Below are 22,483 nucleotides of genomic sequence, written 5' to 3'. Positions count from 1 at the left end.
CCAAATAACACTCAATATGCATTTGTTCAATCACAGAGTAGATGAATGGCTCACAACCAGACTAATGTGGTTCATGTGTTTACTTACAATCTGCCATGTGACGCTAAAGAAGTTCTTTCAGCCTTATAAACAAAAAGCATGTGAAATAATCACTTAACCAGGCAAAGAGACATGGGATAGTTTTCTCTCTCCGTACACTAAAATATGCTATGTTTGATTCTTTGAAACTCTGCCCTCTGCTCATTTGGAAAGAATATCAAGATATCCTGCAGTCTCAGGAATGCACAACTGTAAAAAAAATAAATTCTCAAGCGAGTGGAAAGAATTTGTTTTTATTGAAGAAAAGATTTTAAGAGGCATCAGACAGATACCCTGGAACCAAGGTGTTTATTCTTTAGAAGTAAAATTGTTTAAACTTTAAAATATACATGGCAGCCAGTTTTTGAAAAAGAATCAAAGCCAGTAAAAAAAAGTGACCAAAACAGAAACTGATGACTTGACTGGATTCAGAATCCGGAATTCTCCTAACAGGATGCTGAATCCATCCAGGGACTTAGACCTGCCAGAGAAGTTGGCCAGGGGGAACCAGAGCAATCAATCTTTAAGGAAGGAAAAACACAAGAAAACAGTAAGAAAGATGATGAGAGAGGAGAGAGAAGACAGAGCGGGAGTAGAAAGAGAAAGGAGACTGTTCTGAAAGGATGGGGTGAAAACCCATCTTCTTAGAGAATGCAACCCATGAGGAGACTTGCTCACATAAATAACAGTGAAAAGCTGGGAACTTAGAACATTTATTTGTATCGTTAATCTAAAGATTTTAAACCAAAGAAAGAAATAATTATCAAAATCACTCAGTTGTATTCAGGTATATGTGTCTTGAGAGATTAGCAGAAAGCTGTTAGGAACCAGAAAGGAGAATGAGGGGATGTAAACTCTAAGGGAAAGTTTGATGTATTAGTGTAGCTCTTCTTGCTGCTGACATTGGTGAAATGTTTTGGGGAATATTTCAAGCAACTCCTGTTTGCCTACATTGATATGTGAACACCCATATACCAACACATTTCAGTCACCACCTCACTTTTTTTAAAAATATTTTTTTCTTTTATTTTTATTGGATAATTTATTTACATTTCAGATGTTATCCCCCTACCCCATTTCCCCCACCCCCACCCAGGAACCCCCTATCCCATCCCCCCTCCTCCTGCTTCTATGAGGATATGCCCCACCTACCCTCCCATTCCCACCTCCCCACCCTCAAATTCCCCCAAACTCAGCATCTAGCCTTTATGGGACCAAGGACCTCCTCTCCCACCTATGCCAGACAAGGCCATCCTCCTCTACATATACAGCTGGAGTCATGGGTCCCTTTCTACATGCTCCCAGGCTGTTGGTTTAGACCCTGGGAGCTCTGGTTGGTTGGTATTGTTGCTCTCTTCATGGGTCCTCAAACCCTTTCAGCTCCTTCAGTCTTCTATCTAACTCCTCCACTGGGAACCCCTTGATCAGTTCAATGGTTAGCTGTGAGCATCCGCCTCTAAATATGTCAGGCTCTGGCAGCCCTCTAAGGAGACAGCTATATCAGGCTTCTGTCAGCATGCACTTCCTGACATCCACATCTATGTCTACCTTTGGTGACTACACATGGGATGGGCTGAATGGTCTCCAGACAGCCCCTCCTTCAGTTTCTGTCCTACACTTTGTCTCCATATTTGTTCCCTTGAGTATTTTGTTACTCCTTCTAAGAAGGACTGAAGCACCCACACTTTGGTCTTCCTTCTTCATGAGCTTCATGTGGTCTGTGAGTTGAATCTTGGGTATTTCAAGCTTCTGGGCTAATATCCTATTATCAATGAGTGCATACCATGTGTGTTCTTTTGTGATTGGGTTACCTCACTCAGGATGATGGGTGTCTGTGTAGGGGTATGCCCAGATGAGTACAGTACCCACAGAGGCCTGAAGGGGTCATTGGATCCCCTGCAGCTGGAGTTACAAATGGACATGAGCCACCTATGTGACTGCTGCAAACAACCCTTTGCTACAACAGTAAGCATTCTTAACCACTGAGCTGTCACTGTCATGCTGAGGAAATGCCCTCAGCTGTGTGCCATAGTTGCATGATCTGGATGACCACCAGCAGAGAGAGGATTCAGCTGCTGCAATGGAGGGGTGTCACTGGCCAGAATGTTGACCAGACGATGATGATATGGAAACAGTAGCTTAGTAAAGTCCAAATTATCTGCCATTTTAATATAACCAATGCCATTGACTACGCTCTGAACCCAGTCACAGAACCCTCCGAACCATGCGTATTTCACTTTTTTTTTTTTTTTAGTTTCAGTTGTTCACAGTCCACTGCTGTCCAAAAAGCTTAACGTAAACATTCTAGAAGTAACCGATTGACAAGTTTTAAATTACACAACACTTTAGGGAGCACGGTGACATTTTACATTGTCCTACTCGATCATGTCAGGGACATGAGTTACACCTTTTCTTGGTGAATCTAGATTGTATATTCTACCTACCTGCTAGACACTTCACAGGCACTGTTATTATAGAGTGGCTGTCACTGTTACAGGGCTTATACTAAAAAAAAAAAAAAAAAAAAAAAAAAAAAAAAAAAAACTCCTATTTTCATCAGAAATGGCCCCAAAGCATAAAAGTGGCGATAAACACAATAAACACAATTTAAATATGCCAAAGTGGAGCCATGAAGTTCTCCTTTTAAGGAAAAATGTCGAAGAAATATCAGAGTTACATACAGTAGACAAAAAAAAATATTCTTTACAAAATTCAGTACTCTTAAGTTTCAGACCTTCTGTAACATCCAGGGAACCACTGTAGGCATAGAGCCTGAGGTGACGCTCAGCTTCTCTGCCAACAAGATCTCCAGTTTGACTATTTTGTAAGTGAGATCCTCCATTTTCTATATGGATTATGAACTTTAATAAGTAACTTATCAAATGATCAAGAACTAGAATTTTTGATTCTAGTTATTAACTTTAGTAAAGTTGATTATTTAACTTTGCTTTAACTTGATATAGTAAATTGGGTAAAGACGGTGGCAATACCTTTCATATGAATGCGTGGCTCTCTCTAGCTCTTCGGGCTGAGGAAGAAATGCCCAGCCTTGGTTTGGGAGAGACCGTTGCCTCTAAAGCTTAAACTGTCCAGCGTTGCTCTGTAACCCATGTGACCGTAGATCACGTCAGTGAAAATAATCTACCTTCTACAGTTCACTTTTTCAATGTCTTCTCTAGGCATCATACGTTATCTTCAAAATGGCTCTGAAAATTGGGAAGCCATGTTTTTCCAAGTTTAAGATGAAGTCCCAAAGCTAGTACTCCAAATTCTTAGGCTCTCCTTAGTGGCTACGGTCAGAACGTACTGATCCACTCAAGGGTTTTTGTAGAAAGATAACTCCTGGAACTTCTAGATGTAATGACTGGAGTTCCTCCTTATAAAGGAGGTCTGAGGAGGCCTCTCACCAGTCCATCTGCTACATACGGACAGACGGTGCTATCTATGAATTGCCTGGTGCCTGAACATTGCAATTCACAGCGTGTTATAGATGGACAACCCAGTCGAAGGTATTTCACTGTTGCACTTCAAGTCTCCTGAACACTTGTCTGTTACCTCCGAGCGGTCCGCTGTGAAAATAACACAGTCCTGTACAGGCGTGATGGCTCCTTGTTTCCTTGGGTATATGTTGCGCTTACTGGAGCCTGATGTTGGACGCCAAACTGTTGCAGCCCGTACTGCCCGTTCCGGTCCGAGGGTCAGGGTCTAGCGAGAGAGAGATTGGGGATAAAGGGGAAGAGACGCGAAGAATGGAGACAAGACAGAGATTCTGATCAAGTCTCGTTTATTGAAGGGAATTCTGAGCTATTTATAGGCTTTTGCCACGTGCCTTGCAGGTGTTGATATGATGTAAGCCTTACAGGCGTCTATAGCGTGGACAGCACGTGTACCGCAATGCCTTGCAGGCGTGGATAGCACATGCGCCTTATAAGCATGTATAGCGTAGATAGCACGTGGACAGCACGTGAACTGCATGTCTTGTAGGCATGACTACCACGTGCACCTTGCAGCTGGGGCCAGTAAACAGCAACACAAAATATGTGGGATATCAGAGTGTGCTTCAGCTGTTGTAGGCTATTGAAAACCAAATCTTTTGTCAGGGTATATGGTTCCAGATGGCTGCAAAGTTGATCTAGCCGCTTTCTGCTAAAGTCGGCTCCCAACAGGTCCCCCTTTTTAAATTTTTTTTTCAAAAGGGAAGGCTGGGAAAACTTACGGAAACCGTGCCTGTCCTAGGTTGGAACAAAGGACCCCAGCCTCCCTTTCCCGTCCTTGGATACTCAACAGCCATTGGTTGAGCTCCTGTCTTAGGATGGTGAGGCCTCCCTTCTTTTAGGGGCAAGGGTCTCGGTATGCTCTCTTACCCGTCACTGACTATCCGGCTTAGCGCGTAAGTTAGGGGTTAATCCTCATCAGTCTTGATGACAGAGGTTTCAGAGTCCCCTACTTCCAGCCTGTAATAGTGGACCTGTATGGGTTTCATTTGAATAGTATCTCGTACAAAAGCCATCAGTTTGTTGAACCTTATTAACCCAAGAGACAAGAGACTTAGCAATGCCTGAACAGTCAATATAAAAGCAACACTCTTTTTTAAGGGTAACACATAACTCCCTCTATCAGAGGAGTAAAAAGTGTAAGCCTCTTCTATTCTGTTTATAAATGTCTTATATCAGAATCTAAATCTATATAAATACAAAACTGATCATAGCTTTGATCTAAAGAAAACTAAGGAAATCCCTGTTCCTGCTCTAGTCAATCTCAAACCCAAAAAACAACTATAGTAACTGTGGTAGTGGGTTTTCTCCTAATCTAAATTCCCACTAAATCTAAAACAATCTAGTTCCCCACTAAATCATAAGTCAGGGAATCAAGAGTCCAATAGAGCCACCCTGGAGATATGGGTGGTGATGTCTTCTTCAGCACTGATAACTTCCCAAGTCAGGTTTACTCGTTGATCTGTTCCAATTTGAAGGCAATTGTGAAGCATCTTTATGTTTCCTGTGAAGAAAAAATACGCTTCTCAGGGGGTTTCTCCTCCCTGGATTTGTTATTGTTGTCTATTTGTTTAATCAGTCTCTCTGGCAGCCAACGTGCAGCATCTGCAGTTTGGGAATATATGCAAACAGAACCTCTTCCCCAGATAAGCACTGGGTCTGGCCCATTCCAGGTTCCAGTTAATGGGTCTTTCCAGAGGACTGTTGCAATTTTTTTTTTTTTTTTTGTATCAGGATGCCAGAATCTATCTGCAGCAGATTTTCCTTCAGAATCCAAAATTAAAAAATTTAAAATGAAGAGTGCATGATGAAGGATATTTCTGGGGGATCCCTTGGTAGGGTACCATTCCCCCTTTTTAATTTTTTCAAATTGACATTTAATGGTTTGATGTGCCCTTTCTACTATACCTTGGCCCTCAGAATGGGATTGGTATTTGCTGGTAGGACACTGACTGCTCCATAAGCCTGTTTTGGCTTGTGTTGGTTCGGGGCCTGGAGCTGGCCCCTGTTCCCGTTTCCCTGATTATGGGAAAGGGTGTTACCTTGTGCGTCTCTTTTAGACATACAATGACTAGCCCAATGCCTTCCACGTTTGCAACGTGGGCAGAGCCCAGGCTGTTTTCTGGGCTGTCTCTGGCTTAACTCATTTTCTACTTTGCAATCTCTTGCAAAGTGTCCAGGCTTGTCACATTTAAAACATGCCTTTCTGTCTTTATTTGCCAAAAAATCTCTTACAGATTTTCCTTGCATAGCAGCTGCCATAGCTAAGCCCTGTTGATAAGAGGGACCTATGTCAGAACAGAGTCTGATATATCCCGTAAGGTCTGTCTTTTTCCTATAAGGTCTAATGGCCGCTTGGCAGGCAGGATTAGCATTTTCATATGCAAGTTGTTTCACATAATCTACACCTGCCTCTGCATTGCCAAAAATCCTCCCTGCTGTTGTCATTAATCGATGAACAAAGTCAGAAAATTGTTCATCAGGCTCTTGCCTGACTGCTGTTAAAGATGCACCAGGGTCTCCCTTTACCGGGAGTTTACGCCAAGCCTTCATGGCTGCATTTTGAATTTGAGCATATAAACCTGGGTCATATTGCATTTGGTTATCACTAGAAGCAAATTGCCCTTCTCCTACTAAGGCATCAAAGGACCAACCATTGCCTGCCTGAATGTTTCTCCTAGCTGTCTCTTTACAATTCTCATGATACTCTGATTTCCAAATAAGATAGTCTCCACCACTAAGAACTGCCCTCACTAACATATTCCAATCACTAGGAGTTAGCCACTCCTCTGCAACAGATTCTAAAATTGCAAGAGTAAAGGGAGCAGTGGCACCATATTGAGATACTGCATTTTTTAATTCTTTAATAATTTGAAAATTAAACCCTGTGTGATGTCTCCAAGCAACCCCTTGAGCGTCTCTGGTCTCTGATACAGGGAAAGCCTCAGCATTTCCCTCCTCTGGCTGATCTGTAGCTGAACTAAAGCTAGAGGATAGGGACTGCCTCTGGACACCAGGTTGAGGAACATGAAAATCCGGAGGATTTTCGCAGTTAGTCTCTTGAGACCTCTTCCCTGTCCTTAATTTCTGTAACTGGTTACTTAAGCCCTGATACTCTTTTTCTAACTCTATTAGTTGTTTAAGGGTAGTAATTTTGTCCTGTAACTCCTTTTTAGGATCTACAACCATTGTCTCCATTGGGGGAGCACTTGGCGGTGGAGGCACATAGAAAGAGGGCATTTCAGCGTCATAAAATTTAACTTCCTCTTCCTCTCGGTCAGCACAATCTGGCTCTGACAAATTGTCATCAACCTTTGGCTGTATTTTGGATTCTAACTTACGCTTCTTTTTATTTTGAACCAAAATGACAGCATTCAAGAACAAAAACAGAAAATTAACACATGTGAGCAGCAAACAAAACCAAAGCAGAGAGTTGAATTCAGGTTGACTAATTTCTTGTCCCATTTTCCTTACCTTTCTCAACTCGGCAGATTCGTGATCACCTTCTTCCAGTAACGTCCCTCACTGGGTCTCTCGTTCCCGCTGCCCCACGTTGGGTGCCAAACTGTTGCGCTTACTGGAGCCTGATGTTGGACGCCAAACTGTTGCAGCCCGTACTGCCCGTTCCGGTCCGAGGGTCAGGGTCTAGCGAGAGAGAGAGTGGGGATAAAGGGGAAGAGACGCGAAGAATGGAGACAAGACAGAGATTCTGATCAAGTCTCGTTTATTGAAGGGAATTCTGAGCTATTTATAGGCTTTTGCCACGTGCCTTGCAGGTGTTGATATGACGTAAGCCTTACAGGCGTCTATAGCGTGGACAGCACGTGTACCGCAATGCCTTGCAGGCGTGGATAGCACATGCGCCTTATAAGCATGTATGGCGTAGATAGCACGTGGACAGCACGTGAACTGCATGTCTTGTAGGCATGACTACCATGTGCACCTTGCAGCTGGGGCCAGTAAACAGCAACACAAAATATGTGGGATATCAGAGTGTGCTTCAGCTGTTGTAGGCTATTGAAAACCAAATCTTTTGTCAGGGTATATGGTTCCAGATGGCTGCAAAGTTGATCTAGCCGCTTTCTGCTAAAGTCGGCTCCCAACAGGTATAGATATAATAAATGGGAATTCTCCAGTGATTCTTCCAACAAACAGTGCAGTCATTAGGATTGTAATACAAACTAGAATCTACTAGATGAAATAAACAGTCTCAAAACACCCAGTCGGAATTAGCATTAAGGGATACCTGTGTTTAATTAAACCACCAGAGCTCCACTTACAGATTTCAAGACAGCACAGTTAGCCGTAGCTTCTATGACTTTGCTGAGACCCACTGAGAAGAAAGTGGGGAGATGAGTTTAGTTCTACACAGAGACTATCCACAAACATTGCCTCTCAAGTTGCCAACAAGGACTCTGGCAAATATGTTATCAAAGCAGCAAAGGGAAGGCAGAGACAGAGAGGACAGGGAAGCCAGCTGTAAGTACCTCTGAAAAAGTGAACAGCATACTTGTTTGTGAGAACTATGTATTATATTAATATATTTTCAGTTCTAAATACATTTGCAAACTGATGACTAAATGCAAAGCTGTTACCAACACATCTCTTACTACTGCTCCCCCTCCTCCTTTTCCTGCTCCTCCCCCTCCTCCCCTCCTCCTCCCTATAAAACAATAAAATGTCTCTTTGTCCAACACTTTCCATCTTAATGCCAGTGTCTTTCATCTCAGAATACCGATAGACTTCTGAGATATTATCTTTGTAATCCTCTTAAAGGAGAGGAATCATGAGGCAGAGAGCTCCCTAAAATCTACATGTCTTTTGAGTCAGCTGGGTAGTAAAGCTGATTCCTTTGAATATTCACAGCATTTGTCTATACTGAAGCTACAAACTTCTGTTGTCTTGTAAAAAGAAGGCTTTAAAAACAAAAAACAAAAAACTTTAACCAAGGATGGAGTGGTAGCACCAACCTTGAAGGCAATTCTATCAGGATCTCATTTCTTCCTGGAGGAACCCCACAAATTACATGACGGACACATGGGAACTTGTTTCAGCATGCAGTCCCCATGGATGTTCCTAATTCAATACATGAACTCTATTGTTTCTGCGCATCTTTGAGCCCTTGCAGATAATATTGTGTGGAAAATGCAGATCAGGGGCCAGAGCTGTGGCTTAGTGGGTAAGGATGCTGCTCTTCCAGGGGACCTGAATTTGACTCTCATGCTGGGAGCCCCTCAGTAGGCTTAACTTCAGTTCCAGCGGAATCTAGTGCCATCTTCTGGCCTTTGTGGGAACTGCACTCATGAGCATAAAACCACACACAGGCACATGCACATAAGTAAAAATAAAAAATAACATCTGGAAACAAAAGACAGAAAGTGGAAGAAGCACCAAGCCAGGTGTTTTCCTCTTGACATTTTTTCACCATGGCAGAACTTACAGAAAGTGTAAGTTATGGACTTATGTAATTATATAACGATTGTCAAGCACTTGTTTTCTAGATACTGGGTTGTGTGTCCCCTGCTTCATAGCATACGTGTGACCACAACCAATGCTGGTGTGGTCAATTGTGCCCACTCAAGAGAGGAGGAAGCCAGGGCTCAGAGAGGCCACCCTGTTCACGACACAGGTTCCCTCCATTAGACACTGTCTCTCGACTCTCCCTTTATGAACAGTTTCAGGGCTTTAGAAACCACCTCAGAATCTAAGCTTGCATCTCCAGCCCTGACCACTTGATCACCTAACTCTCATTTAATGCCAGACCTATCTATCATACTATAAATTCTTATCTATTTCTTCTTTGGTTTGAAATATAAAACATTGGGGTGCCTGGGCTGCCTAGACTGAGCCTCCTGTCTCATACGACTATTATAGCAAACTCAGAAAACATGGATACTCCAAATTTACATCCTGGAGTTCCATTTGTCACCCACCCCATGAACGCCACGTTTTCTAAACAGTTTTTCTAACTGATAGATTACATGTTGTCTACAGGCTAATATGACAAACCACTGTAAACAGTGTCTGTCTCTATATGGTCACTGGTCATGTCTTTACTCATCATAATCCCATGGCTTTAGAGATTAGGTCTCAATTTGGGGATCTGGAGAAGACACAGCTACTCAGACAACAGGAATTAAATGCGAAACTCTGGATCTCGCTTCATGAGTGTTCAAATACAGAACAACGCGTGGATTTGTTTTTAACTGATTCTGTATGTGACACTGGTACAGAAGTCCTTCCTAGTCGCCAAGAAGAAGAGACAAACTGGTATTCAGGGGCCTCCTTGCACCTTGCCTCAAGTTCTTCAGAGTTCAGCAACACAGACCTTAAGCCCAGCCTTGAAACTATCACATGAGATGGCCTGTCTCTCGTCTCTCTCCCGGTTCTGCTTTCTAAAGTCAGGTAGTACATCTGTATAGGGATTTGCAAATTTTGAAGTTTTTGTGAACAAGTTTCTATGAAAGTCCTCAGCAGAATAAGAGGTTTGTGGGCGGTTCTTTGGTTTGGATCTTGACCCAGTAATCTCTGCTTTGAAATTACCTTCAAAATCTAAAATAGGCATAGATAACGGAAAGCTGCTGGGATATATTAACTCATCTGTGGTCTGTCCCTAACACCTTAAACAGCCTGCCACACAACTTGAGACCTCTCCCCAGAACACATAGCATACATTCTTCAGAGAATCCCAAACCCCTATGATTTAGCTTGACCCCTACAGTCAGTGGGGCCCTTCCCTTCCTGGGGTGTGGTTAGAGGGGCTGTTAACCCTTCAGTGCCCAGTGTAGTTAGAGGAGCTGTTAACCCTTCAGTGCCCAGCCCTCTATAATCTCAGCCAGGCCTTCACTATTGTTCCCCACTCTGTCTTTATCCTTCTTAAACTCAGCTGTCATTTTCAAAGCAATCCAAAATAGCCTACTCAACAGATCCCCAGAGCTTTGGGAATGTTAAGGCCCTCCATCAGCCACGACCTTGTTACAAGGAAGTGATTTAGGCACTGTGGAAGAAAAGGCCCACTGTCTTTATCACGCTGGTTGTGCCATCAACTTCAGAAATTGTGAGAGGGAAGAATAATCAATAGTGTGTTAAGACCAGCCTCCAAGAATGCCAAGACAAAGGACCCCTGTGCTGCAAAATGCTGAGTTGAAGGAGAAGTCCGAATGCACAAAAGAGAAATTAGTTGTAGTGGTGAAGCAAAATGGATTGCATCTCCAGATGAAATTTGTCATTGGGAATGGCACTCAAGGGCTCTCTGCGTCCTTCAGGGGGATCATGTAATATGCAGGATGAAAAATGCTTCCGGTTAAACAACCCAGATTCAGATGGCAACACGAATGATCACACTGTAAATATGCATGTGCGGGTTAAGAATGAACTCAAATAGTTGAGGGAAGTGTCTGTAATTCAAATTAAAACACAAGCGCATCCTTTCCCCTCACCCCTTCCTCTCTCCACCTCTTCCCATGAACTCCTTACTCTCTCTCAGATCCATGGTCTTTGGCCTGGTTTTCTTTAATTCTTACTGTATACATTTTCCCCTAAATATATAGCTATAAATATAACTACAATCTGCTTAGTCCGTATACGGTTACTTGTGTGCATATGCTTCCAGGGCTCTTCGGTATTGGATAACCAATGTGGGTCCTCTATCTCGAGGAAGACTATTTGCCCCATTCTGAGCACTCCTAGGCCGCTGATAGATGTAGGCTAGGGCTGGGGTCCTAGGAGATTTCCCCCTCCATGTTAGCGTGTCGACTGTTGTCATTCTTATTCTGGATCTTGTTGGGACAGCCATGTTGTTGAGACTTCATAGATATAGCTTGCCCAGAATTTCCAGGAGAGGAAGACAGATGTGCTGTCCCTCTGGTCATTACCATCTCTCCACCCTGCTGTTCATCGGTGTTCCCTGAGCCCTATGTAAAAGAGTTGTATTCTAGGCACGTCAATGAGACTGGGTAGCAAACAATCGCCGTTCTCTGCCCTTTGATTGGCTGTCATTTCTCTGCCCTTTGATTGGCTGTCATTTTCTGCAATGGTCTTTCTGACCTGACACAGAAAACATTCTTTGTTGATGGATGCGTATTACACTTACTTGTGGGTATCAAGATAAATATTTAGATAGAGTCGGGATTGGGTCAGGTTAGTGACGGCTGTAGATTCTCCTCCAAGATCCATGACTTCATTAGCCCAGGTAGCTGCTAGGTTTCCAGTACCAGGCATTATTCTTCTAAGTATCTAGGAGACAAACCATCTCCTATATACAAATGTTAGAAATACAGAGTTGAACTTGAATATGTAGTAAAAAGTGTTACTACGTGTATTAGTCAGGGTTCTTTAGAGGAAAAGAACTTATAAAGTGTGTGTGTGAGTGTGTGTGTGTGTATGTGTGTTTGTGTTTGTGTGTGTGTATGTGTGTGTGTGCATGTGTGTGTATGTATGTGTATGTTTTGTGTATGTGTGTATGAGTGTATGTATGAACATATGTGTGTATGAATGTGTGTATGTGTGTATGTATGAATGTGTGCATATGACTGTATGTATATGTGTGTGTATGAGTGTGTATGAGTGTACGTATATATGTGTGTATGTGTGTATGTGTGTATGAGTGTGTATATGTATGTATGAATGTGAATGTATGTGTGTGAATGTGTCAACTTAACACAGCCATCACAAATCCACCCCTTGTCAACTTGACACACAATCACATCTCCTTATGTTACACTTAATTTCTGAATAAAAACAATAACCAAGTCATAATTACACCTAGTATGATAAAACTAATCTGTATACAATTACAAGTAAGTCATGTAGTTAACCAGGTCATAATTACCTATCATGATATAACTATCCCTGTATAACCTCAACCACATTATCAATTTTAGAAGAAGTGGCAACATCCCTGAAGCATCATTCTTTCAGTATCTCAAACTCAAATGTGATAATAAATAGTATTCTCTTAATTGATACTACATTACATAACAAATTGAGGGAGAGAACATAGATATCTATTGCAAATAGATTATTAACAAAATATGACAAAAACACTCACGTTGACTATAATGTTTGTTTCTGCAACTGATCACATGATCTTAGCTGGTGTTTATAACTACTTTCCTCTGCTACTCATTCTGTATTCCCTCCACCCTCAGCAAGCACCTCAGCAAGTCTTTGCCTAGAAAAGTGACCCACACCTTCATTCCTGAGGGGTCTGTAATCTTTGTTACCCTGCCTGGATTAGGTTGTAGATTTCCAGTGACTTTAATCACAGGACATGGTAGTACCAAGAGACGCCTTGAAGGATCTCCTGCACTCAGACATAATTATTCTTACCTCCCTTGAGGAGTGCCAATCCAAGTCCTCCTTTGGTAATTCGGATCAATCACCTCTGTTAGCACTGTTATTACTTTCTTAGCCTGTCAGTTAAGGGCATCAGAAAGCCAAAGCAACTGGGGAGGTCTGAGCTTCTAGTTCAGTGGAATGTTGGTTATGTCTTTGGGCAGAAGCACCCACTCTAACACACAATCTTGAACAAAACTTCTAGGCCAGGAAAAGGCTCAAGGAACAGCAAGCAAAAGCTATCCAGTTGGTCACTAAGGGTGAGAGCGAATCAAACTACTCTCTTTTCTACTCCTTGGTTTCTGGACCTGTAGATCTTGGCTATGGGAAAAAACACCATATATTGGATGCTGGTTCAAAACATATTCTATCTTCTGGAGAACCCTGCCCAGGACCTCCATACTGTTACCTTTCTATCAGGCCAGCTGAGTCAGAATTGTTGAGAACATGGTAAGACTACTGGATTTCATAATTGTGGGCCCAACAATTCACTGTGAATTCACATGTCACTGACTGTAAAGTTCCTTGGTCAGAAGCAATACTGCATGGAAGAACTTAATGGTGGGTAAGGTATTCTGTAAGTTTGTGGATGGTATTTTTAGCAGAAGCATTATGTGCAAAAAATGCAAATCCATACCTGGGATAAATATATACTCCAGTGAGGACAAGCATTGTCCTTTCCACAGAGGAAGTGGTCCAATGTGGTCCACAAAGTCACTGACTAGTCACCCCAATGGAATTGTGTCATATCTGGGGCTCAGTGCTGGTCTCTGCCCTTGGCACACCTGGCACTCATCAGCAGCTGTCAGCAGGCTAGCCTCAGTGAGTGGGAGCCCATGTTGTCAAGCCAAGGCATTACCCCCACATGCCACCACAGCCACTTTTTCGTGTGACCATTGGGCAACAACAGGGATGGCTGGGGGAAAGGCTAACTGTCCACAGAATGTATCATCTTATCTACTTGGTTGTTGGAACTTCTCCACTAAAGACACCTTTTGATGAACATTTACATGAGACACTGGTACCTTCAAATCCTTTACCCATTTTGGAGAGACCTATCCACACATACTTCTTTCCCAGACATCGTTCTCACCAATTTTCCAATCTTGCCCTTTCTGAGTCCTTTATCACTCAGACAATGCATCGGCTACAGCCCATGAATCAGTGGACAATCGCCCCTCTGGACATTTCTCCCTCCAAACAAAACGTATGGCCGTGTACACTGCCCCAAGTGCTGTCCACGGTGAAGATTTCCCTTGACTTGCGTTTTTCAAGGCTGTCCCGGAGGAGTTGCGCTGCTGCCGCTGCCCGTTTTCGCATGCAGCTCTCCCATGCAGAGCCATCAGTAAACCAAGTCCTAGTATTCTCTTCCTCAGTCCAAAGACCTAGTTAAAAGTGGGTCTTATCGATTCAAATTATTTAATTACCCAAAGAATAATCCCTCACAGATGTGCTCAGACACCAGGGTCTAAGTTAATTCCAAATGTAGTCAAGTTGACAACCAAGAAGAGCTGTCACACTGTCTCCTGAAGGTCTAGGAAAAGTATTATCTCTTGATAACTGGCACAGAAGACAAAACACCTAGAAACAGAGACGAAAATGCTCCCACACCAACCTGAGTGGAATCACTGTGGAAAAAAACTGGCAGCTCAGTCCCTAAATTCATTACAACGAACTGTGTGATTTCCCACAGCAACCCCAGTGGCGACTCGAACAGCTGTCAACAACCAAATTAGAAGAAAATACCATTGCCTGGATTTCACCTATATTTGCTTGTCCTATTTCCAAGGAGACTCAGGAGAATATTTTCAGAAAATTCTCGCAAAGGGTTTTGTTACTCAAGAGCGAGCCCTTCAAGCCATTTGGCCATAATATGCTGCATATGAAATACACTTTTCATGTTAGATAGATAATATGGATCCGAAATGGTTGTTTACTGAATCCCAAATTCAAGTACAGGAAAGAGTCTGTGACATAACTGGCTTAATCCTGAAATCGATCATTTAATAGCTGGTTCTATGCTCCAAATGATCATGCAAACTGGGTCGGCAAATTCTGAATCCTAATTCCTAAGGGGAACATGGGGTTAGATGCTGCTGGTTAGGGTGCGATCTGGCAGCCCAACTGGAAGCACATTCTAATTTGTCCTGAATTAAGAAATCTTATGTAAGATCCTGTGTACCTGATGAACATTGAACTCAAGAGACCAAACTCAGAGTTGAATGAAGTGCATGTTAAATGTGTGTTATCCCTACAAGACACATCACTTCCTTCAGGTGTCTGGCACATTAGAGAGTGCATAAGCACCGTCTACACCAGGGACCTGTTTATACAGTGAAATCCCAGTGTGAGAACATAGGTTAAGTAGACCACAAAGAGGGTAATCCTTTACACTATAACGTAGAGGCTGGGATGCAGAGAATATGGAGTCATTAGCTTGTTTGTTTGCTTGGGTTTTGGGTTTTGCCACATTGTATTATGAGTATTGATTTGGGAGTTTACGGATCAATTTTCAATAAGAAGACAAATTTGCAAATATGAAACCTGTAGATAATGATGGCGGTGGTAAACCGTGAGCAGAACACGTGCATAGCTGGCCGCAGTATTCATGTAACAAGTCTTTCCTATTGGTGTTTATAATCTTTGCATTCAAAAAGTAGGAAGTGGAGATTTTGGAAGTAAGAATTTCAAACAAATGTGCTTCTTGATTGTGGATTTAATCTGTTTAATTTTGACCCTCGCTTTGATCTTCCCAGGTCTTTCAGGGCTGTGGCCAGCCCAAACCTGCTCCCGCTCTCAGATCTGCTCGCTCAGCTCCAGAAAATTTTAATACCCGTTTTCGGCCCTACAACCCTGAGGAAAGACCCACAACTGCAGCAGGCACAAGCTTGGACCGGCTGGTGAGTACTCCAGCTGCTGTCTGCGAGGACCAGGGAGGTGTTCTCTGCCACCCAGGTCATTTGCTCTGTAAGGGCCGGGCTTCCTAAAGGCTGAAGAGGTTATCATCCAGGATCTGCTCCTCTTCTCAACTAGAATGGTGGGCAGTAAACGTTTCTTTTTTTTTTCTTTTGGGTCATGGATTTGATTATTTAAGAACTCTTAAAACTTATAAATCCACTAGTGCCTAAATTTCCAACTTCAAGCCCGGTTGCTGGGCCTTCCAGACGCCTGATTACAGAAGCACATTTGTGATTCCCGCTTCATTCAGTTCTTTAAACGGTTGCTAGCGTGATTATGACATCTGTCTTTTTCTTATCATTTCTCAGAGGCTTTTTTTTGGGGGGGGTGGGTTTGAAAAGTCTCTTTTAGGAGGTCCCAAATTAATGTCGATGTTTTGCTTTGTTTCCTAGAGTCTAGTAAAAGTTGGGAACTTAGGACCACTTAAATGTGTGTCAGGGACTGGGTGGTTTTTATGTCAGAAAAACTTATCTGGTGATGGCTACCATATACATAATAAATACAGTTTCTAGTGTGTGTTTTAAAAATTGGCATAAAAATTAAGAGCTCCTAATTTCAAAGATATATGGCCTGATCACTTCCAATTCAATACCTTCACTTCATAATGCTATAAACAGTTTATATACCCTTGCTGTTGTTAGTGCTGTGAATGCTGATTTGCCAATTATCCTGATGTAAAATTAACAGAGAAAACCCTCCGGGTCATACAGCATTGTGTCATATAAACTCAATCTCGGGGGTTGCTGGTTGTGAAATCCTTTTATTAGTCGCTGTTATGAATGGCTTTATAGTTTGAGTTAATACCCATTCTATGGAGTAGAACTCAGAAGATTAAACTGGTTGTGTTTGGCCTCCATGTAAGTACATCTCAGTGTTTCTCTCTAATAAAAAAAAAATGTCAAACGTATTTAACAGCATAAAGGTCTGCCTATTAAGTGTCAAAGTGAAAGGGAGACTTCTCGTTAAGTGCTAAATTATGCTTTGAGTTTATTGCCCTTTATTAGCGAATAAAATCCCTCTTCGGCACAGATTTTGGACTTGCTTCGACCTGTCTCCCCTTGCTCACTCCTGTCCTCAATCACATTTTCAAGAAAAATTTTTTAACTTAGTTACTGTTTTTCTTTTAAGCAAACGATTCTACTCTCCCAGTCAACAACTTGGTGAGCCTCTCTGGAGAATGTTGGTTTTCTTTAGAGTGCCCTGTTTGCCTTCCAACTTTACAAAGTGCTCTGCGTTCTTGACACAGAAACATTTGGGGAGCATAGATCTGATTTCACTTCAGTAGTGTGAAAGCCAACATTCAAGGAGGCTCGCCCTTCAAGATTCATCTGTGAGATGAATCTGTACAATCTCGTGTGCAAAATTGTTCCCACAGAGCCCAGTGTGGTGTCACACAGCTCAGAAATCTCTTACAAGAGCAAACCTCCTTCTTTCCACAGTATAAATGAATAGTCTTTTAAAGAGCAAGAGCGTATGAGATACTTAGTAAAACTGCATTACATTCGGATACCATATTGATATCTATGACAGTCACCTGATAGTTTTCCTTTGTAACAGAGAAGCATCCCCAATAAGAAGAAAACACACACCCTTAAATGAGGAAACTAAAATAGGAAACAAAATCCCTCTACTCCACGAAGTACTATTGCCAACCCCAGAGCCCTGGTCTCAACCCAGGAGCTGAACTGACTGTGCAATCCTCTCCATCAGCAAAACTACCGACTCCCTCCTAGGTGTGACTTCAGGCTGTGCCCATGAGAACTGCAGCCTCATTCACACTCTATGCTATAAAATTCTGATCTCTTTTCGAATGTGAGAACCAGCCATTTGTAAATCACAGCCAGCCTCCCTCCAGTTTCTCTCCTCCGATCCTAAAATCAAACATTCCCACATCAAAAGATGTTCCACCAAAGTTATTCATAAGACATAGACACCGGGCCACAAGCTCCCTACACTGGCTCCCTTTGCAGCCCCTGGCTTCCCCAAGGCCTTTTCTCTTTAAGCTGTGCTTGCCTTCTGCACAGAGGCACAGCGTCAGGTGTGGTCTTTCATGGACCTGTTCTAGGGGCAACACTGAGTTCTCCAGATGAGTCCGTTCTCTGTGATAGCCCATCTCTGCTATTTATAAACAAGGCTCGTGATACCTACTCCTGTCTTAGCTTTGCCCTGCAAAGATGATTCCTGAATATTCATAAGAAGCGTGTGCCCCAGAAAAGGAGGATAATTGGAAAAGATTTCTGTTTCAGCAGAGGAAAATGTTTTAAAAGCCAACATCAATAGAACTCTCCACTTACCCCACCCTGTTAGCTAAAATGAAAATAACTTCATTCTGACGCTTGCTCTTGGGAAAGGGTGGCTTCTTGGCACCTTTTAAATTAGTGCCTGTGGTATTGACTCTAGAATCTGTTGGTAAATGTTCTTATGTCGGTTATTGTAAAACTGTGTTTTTATGTGAGCTGGTAATTAAGGGGTTTGTTTTAGAACTAACAGTCTCAGACCCCAAGTTGATGCTAAAACTCGCAGAAGAGAATTGGAAAGAATATGGTATCTTTCAAAAGAAAAGGCTCAGTCCCTTCGTTAGGAGCTTGTAAATTCCCATATCACACGGAAAGGGTTCCATTTGTTCTTTGAAAGTTGTGTGGGCCTCAAATGTTCTTGACAGTAACCAGCAGCCTTCAAACATGCTACCCTCGAGTCATGCTTTGTTTTCCAAAACCAAATGATCATATTTGTGTAAATTCAGCCACTGATAGGGAGCTGGCTTTGGGGGAAATATCAGAGTCTTCCCTGCCAACAGCTGCATTTTTATTGAAGCTGCCAAGGCCATCAGCTGATCCCGCTGACAGACTGGTCTCACCACCGTATCCCAACCCAGCAGCTCCTCTGTCCCCACAGGCTGCTAAAGGTTTCAAGTTAAGTGGGCCAGGGGTCATTATTTGCACTCTGAAAGGGATTGTCTCTCTTCTCCTTTTCCTAAATTTATCCTCTGCGGATTGTCTTAAGTGCTTTGATGTTAGGCTATGAGTCTAGACAGCTCCCACTTGCTGGAAATACCAGGTAGAAAACTAAATCATCACAATGTCACCAGAGTTCTCAGGTCTGAGCACACAGAGGTGTTGGACATTCTCCTCCTGAAAGGCAATTAGACGAAGGACTCAGAAATCACAGCACAACCCACCTGCTCCTGAACACACTCAGGCAGGGACTGTCCATTACTTACAGTGGCTTTTTTATTAGGGTAAATCTGAACTCTAAATTACAGCCCTTGGAGGAATGTGGTTTATAAATCAACCTTTAAAAAAAAAGAAAGAAAAAAAAAAAAAAAAAAAAAGACCTGAAAGTTAACTCACCAACTGTGATGATTTAATCCAAATCAACTCCAGTAAGTATCTCACCTTGTCCTGGATGTCACAGTGTCTTGGGCAGTCTCTGAGTCACTAAGAATATGGGTGGGGTAGATGGAATGTCAGCCAACTGATGAATCTACGCTTAATGCCTATGCTGTGCTATGATGTATAAAATAATCTCTTTCTGTTTTTCTTTTGAATCTGTCTTCCTCTTGCTTCCCAGAGGACTGTGTGGAGGACCATGCAGCATAGTGTAAGCAATGGGCTCATTCTTTTGTTCACCCCATTTGTCTGGAACGTTCCTGAGAAATGCCACCTCCCTTTCCCTTGCCTCCTCATCTGGGATGAGTTGACCCCTGCGTAGGGCCGACTTGTTGCCCGGTTTGCTCTCCATTTGGTATTTACGGTTTATATCTGTGTGGGCATTCTTTCCTTATAGCAGGTTTTCAGTCTAATATTCATAGAACACGACCTCATTTGGTGGCTGATTCAATATTCAGACTATTGTTGTCTGCCTGAAAAACTAGCTCATCTCGATAGGCTATCTTGGCCTTTTCTTCTTGTGCTGAGAGAATAATTACCTCACTAATAATAAAAACAAACAAACATGAACTTTCATGCCCCAGGAACTAATATTTCCATTAGCAGGAACATAGAGAATTTAGGAGCTTAAAAATAGTTTATGGCATAAACTTGTTTTCTCTCAATGATGTTTTGTTGTGCCCATTTTAAATGTACCGGGTGTGTTGTTTCCATTTGGTTGGTTTGTCTGAGCACTGGGGGAGGGAGCACTGGCTATTGTTTTATCTGAAAGTGGCCTGTGTTGGACTGAGGACAAGAACTGTAGGTTACCTTGGCAGTTACATTAACTAAAACATTATCTAATGTGGTTTTTAGAAAGCTATTTCCTGATGGTACCAGTCCTTCTGAAGGACCTGTGTCCTTAAGCTAGGAGTGTGGTGAATGTTGTAATTCCAGTTTAAATCCAGCCTGGGCTACCTAAAGAGTTCAAGGCTAACCTGGGGCTATATATCCTGTCTGAAACAACAAAGCAAACCTCACTGTACACTACACAAGTATGTCCTAGGACTGTAAAAGAAGGTGTCTGGACTGGAGGGGTGCGTATTTATTCAGTGAGCAGCCCATGACATAAATGGCGTTTTGTGTCCACCTTCCCCCTGCCTTAAGCTAGATGGTATTAGAAGTGTGTGAAAGTTCTCCTTTAAAATTCATTTAATTCAAAAAGAACTTGTAGCCATGCATACACAGTTTCAAGTCCTAGCCCAGGCACTTAGGATGAGATAAGAGAACCTAAATCTAGAATAGGAACATTCTAGAAAGAGAGGAAGAGACAGGAACGTGGAAGAGTTACAGGTTGCTGATTTTACGTAGAGGATGGGGGAAGTCTTGGTTGGGGGTGGTTTCTGTTAGCTTGGCCACATGAATAGCCAGAATAATCCAGTCAGGTATACACATGCTCCTTCCTCTGTTTCACCACAGGGACAAATGGGCCAGTGTGATCTACTCAGTGGATTGTACCATGACATTGTAACTCTGTCCCTAGAATTTCACCTTCCTTCAATTTACCAGGATGGGTGTGATCACATTAACACCTCAGGTCTACCCGAGTTCCTTATCTACCATCACCAAGCATTGAAACCCCAAACTTTATTTCTGATAGAACTCTTTCCAAAAATGTCTGCATCACAATTGTAACTTACATGCAGAGGGCCTAGGTCTGTCCCATACATGCTTTCTGATTGGCCATTCAGTCTCTGTGAGCTCCTATGGGCCCAGGTTCGTTGATCCTGTGGGTTTTCTTGTGATGCCCTTGACCCCTCTGGCTCCTCTTTCCCCTATTCCACAGGATTCCCCCTAGCTCTGCCTAATGTGTGGCTGTGGGTCTCTGCATCTGTTCCCATAGTTGCTGGAGGAAGCCTCCCTGACGACAGCTGGGCTAGGTACCAATCTATGAGTGTAACAGGACATCATTATCCTTAGGAATCCTCTCATTTCATTGACTTACTTACTCTCATTTCATTTTTTTTTTTTGCCAGTTGAGTTGGATTCTATCATAGGTCTCTGGGCTCTCCATCCTCATAGATTTCTGGGAGTCTCCATTGCAATAGGTTTCTAGCTCACCCCTGAGATACTCCAATTCCATTGTTGGTCTTGTAGGACTCCTAACGGTGGGAGCAGAGGCTATCTCAGACTCTTTTGCAGCAAGGGCTTTTAAGACCCTTTTCCTCCTAATGGGTCACCTTGTCCAGCCTCAATGCAAGGGAAAGTGCCTAGTCTTATTGCAATGTGGTACGCCATGTTTGATAGCCTTGAGAGGCCTGCCCTTCTCTGAAGAGAAATGAAGGAGGAGTGGATGGAGGGGGGCAGAAGAGATATGGGGGGAGGGGCTCCAGGGAGAGGAGGGGGGGGAGATTGTGGTTAGGATGTAAAGAATACAATAGTAAAAATTAAAAGTTGAAAAAAAGGAGCTACATCTTCCTTAGTTCATTGGTGTGTTCATAGAAGCAACGCTGTTATTAATAATACCACAGACGGCTTGAAGAGTGAGTGACAAAACGCCATGCACTTTGAGGGTGGGAAGGAACCTCTCTGTTGACCTAGTATATATGCAGTCCAAGGTTCAGTCGACAACCCGATGGGAGAGGAGGGGGCGGAGAGCACTTGAATTTTTTTTAATTATTGCTTTGAAACAAAACGGATGTGGCAACAAACGCTGGGAGCTTGTTGTCCGGTCTGGTGGCTAATACTATTTTCAGAGTAAACTGACACTTGTAAAAAAATGTTCTCCCTTGCGTCTCTGGGACCATCTGGGTGTGATTTAGGAAGCCTGGGTTGTAAGGATTGGGTCACAGTTGTTCATTTCAAATTGCCATGGCATCTCATTGCCACCTCAAAGGAGTCTGCATCTGCTCCAGCACTTTGCATTTCAAAGGGGTGTCCGGCTGAATTTAAGAACCCCTTTTATTTTCTAGGGATTCAGCCCCTCTCTTAGGGCTGGAACCGATCTCTTCCACAGTCTATCCCAACACACACACACACACACACACACACACACACACACACACACGCCCCAACACCTTTCCATCTTCGCTTTGCTTGAATAAGGGAAAGTAAACATTCCCCAACAACACCAAACCAGATTCTCTCCTTTAATTAACTTCCTAAAGATAAATGGGTCAACGTTAGATTGGCTCCAGTCTCTGCAGCAGCTGAATACATTATGCCCCATTCACCCCCCCACACACACAC

General features: G+C 42.8%; 1 protein-coding gene across 1 annotated transcript in view; it reads left to right on the top strand.

The window, feature by feature from the left end:
• Gpc6 (glypican 6) overlaps nt 1-22,483 on the top strand; it is a 1,004,917-nt gene that overhangs the window by 898,626 nt on the left and 83,808 nt on the right. Inside the window, exon 6 of the mRNA XM_034498066.2 lies at nt 15,665-15,808. Within this exon, the coding sequence (XP_034353957.1) occupies nt 15,665-15,808 (144 nt within the window). The remainder of the gene's footprint in view (nt 1-15,664; nt 15,809-22,483) is intronic.

The sequence above is a fragment of the Arvicanthis niloticus genome, chromosome 3 (genome assembly GCF_011762505.2).
Source record: "Arvicanthis niloticus isolate mArvNil1 chromosome 3, mArvNil1.pat.X, whole genome shotgun sequence".
Lineage (NCBI taxonomy): Eukaryota > Metazoa > Chordata > Mammalia > Rodentia > Muridae > Arvicanthis > Arvicanthis niloticus.
The sequence above is the reverse complement of the archived record's forward strand: the minus strand, read 5'-3'. Positions and strand labels throughout refer to the sequence as shown.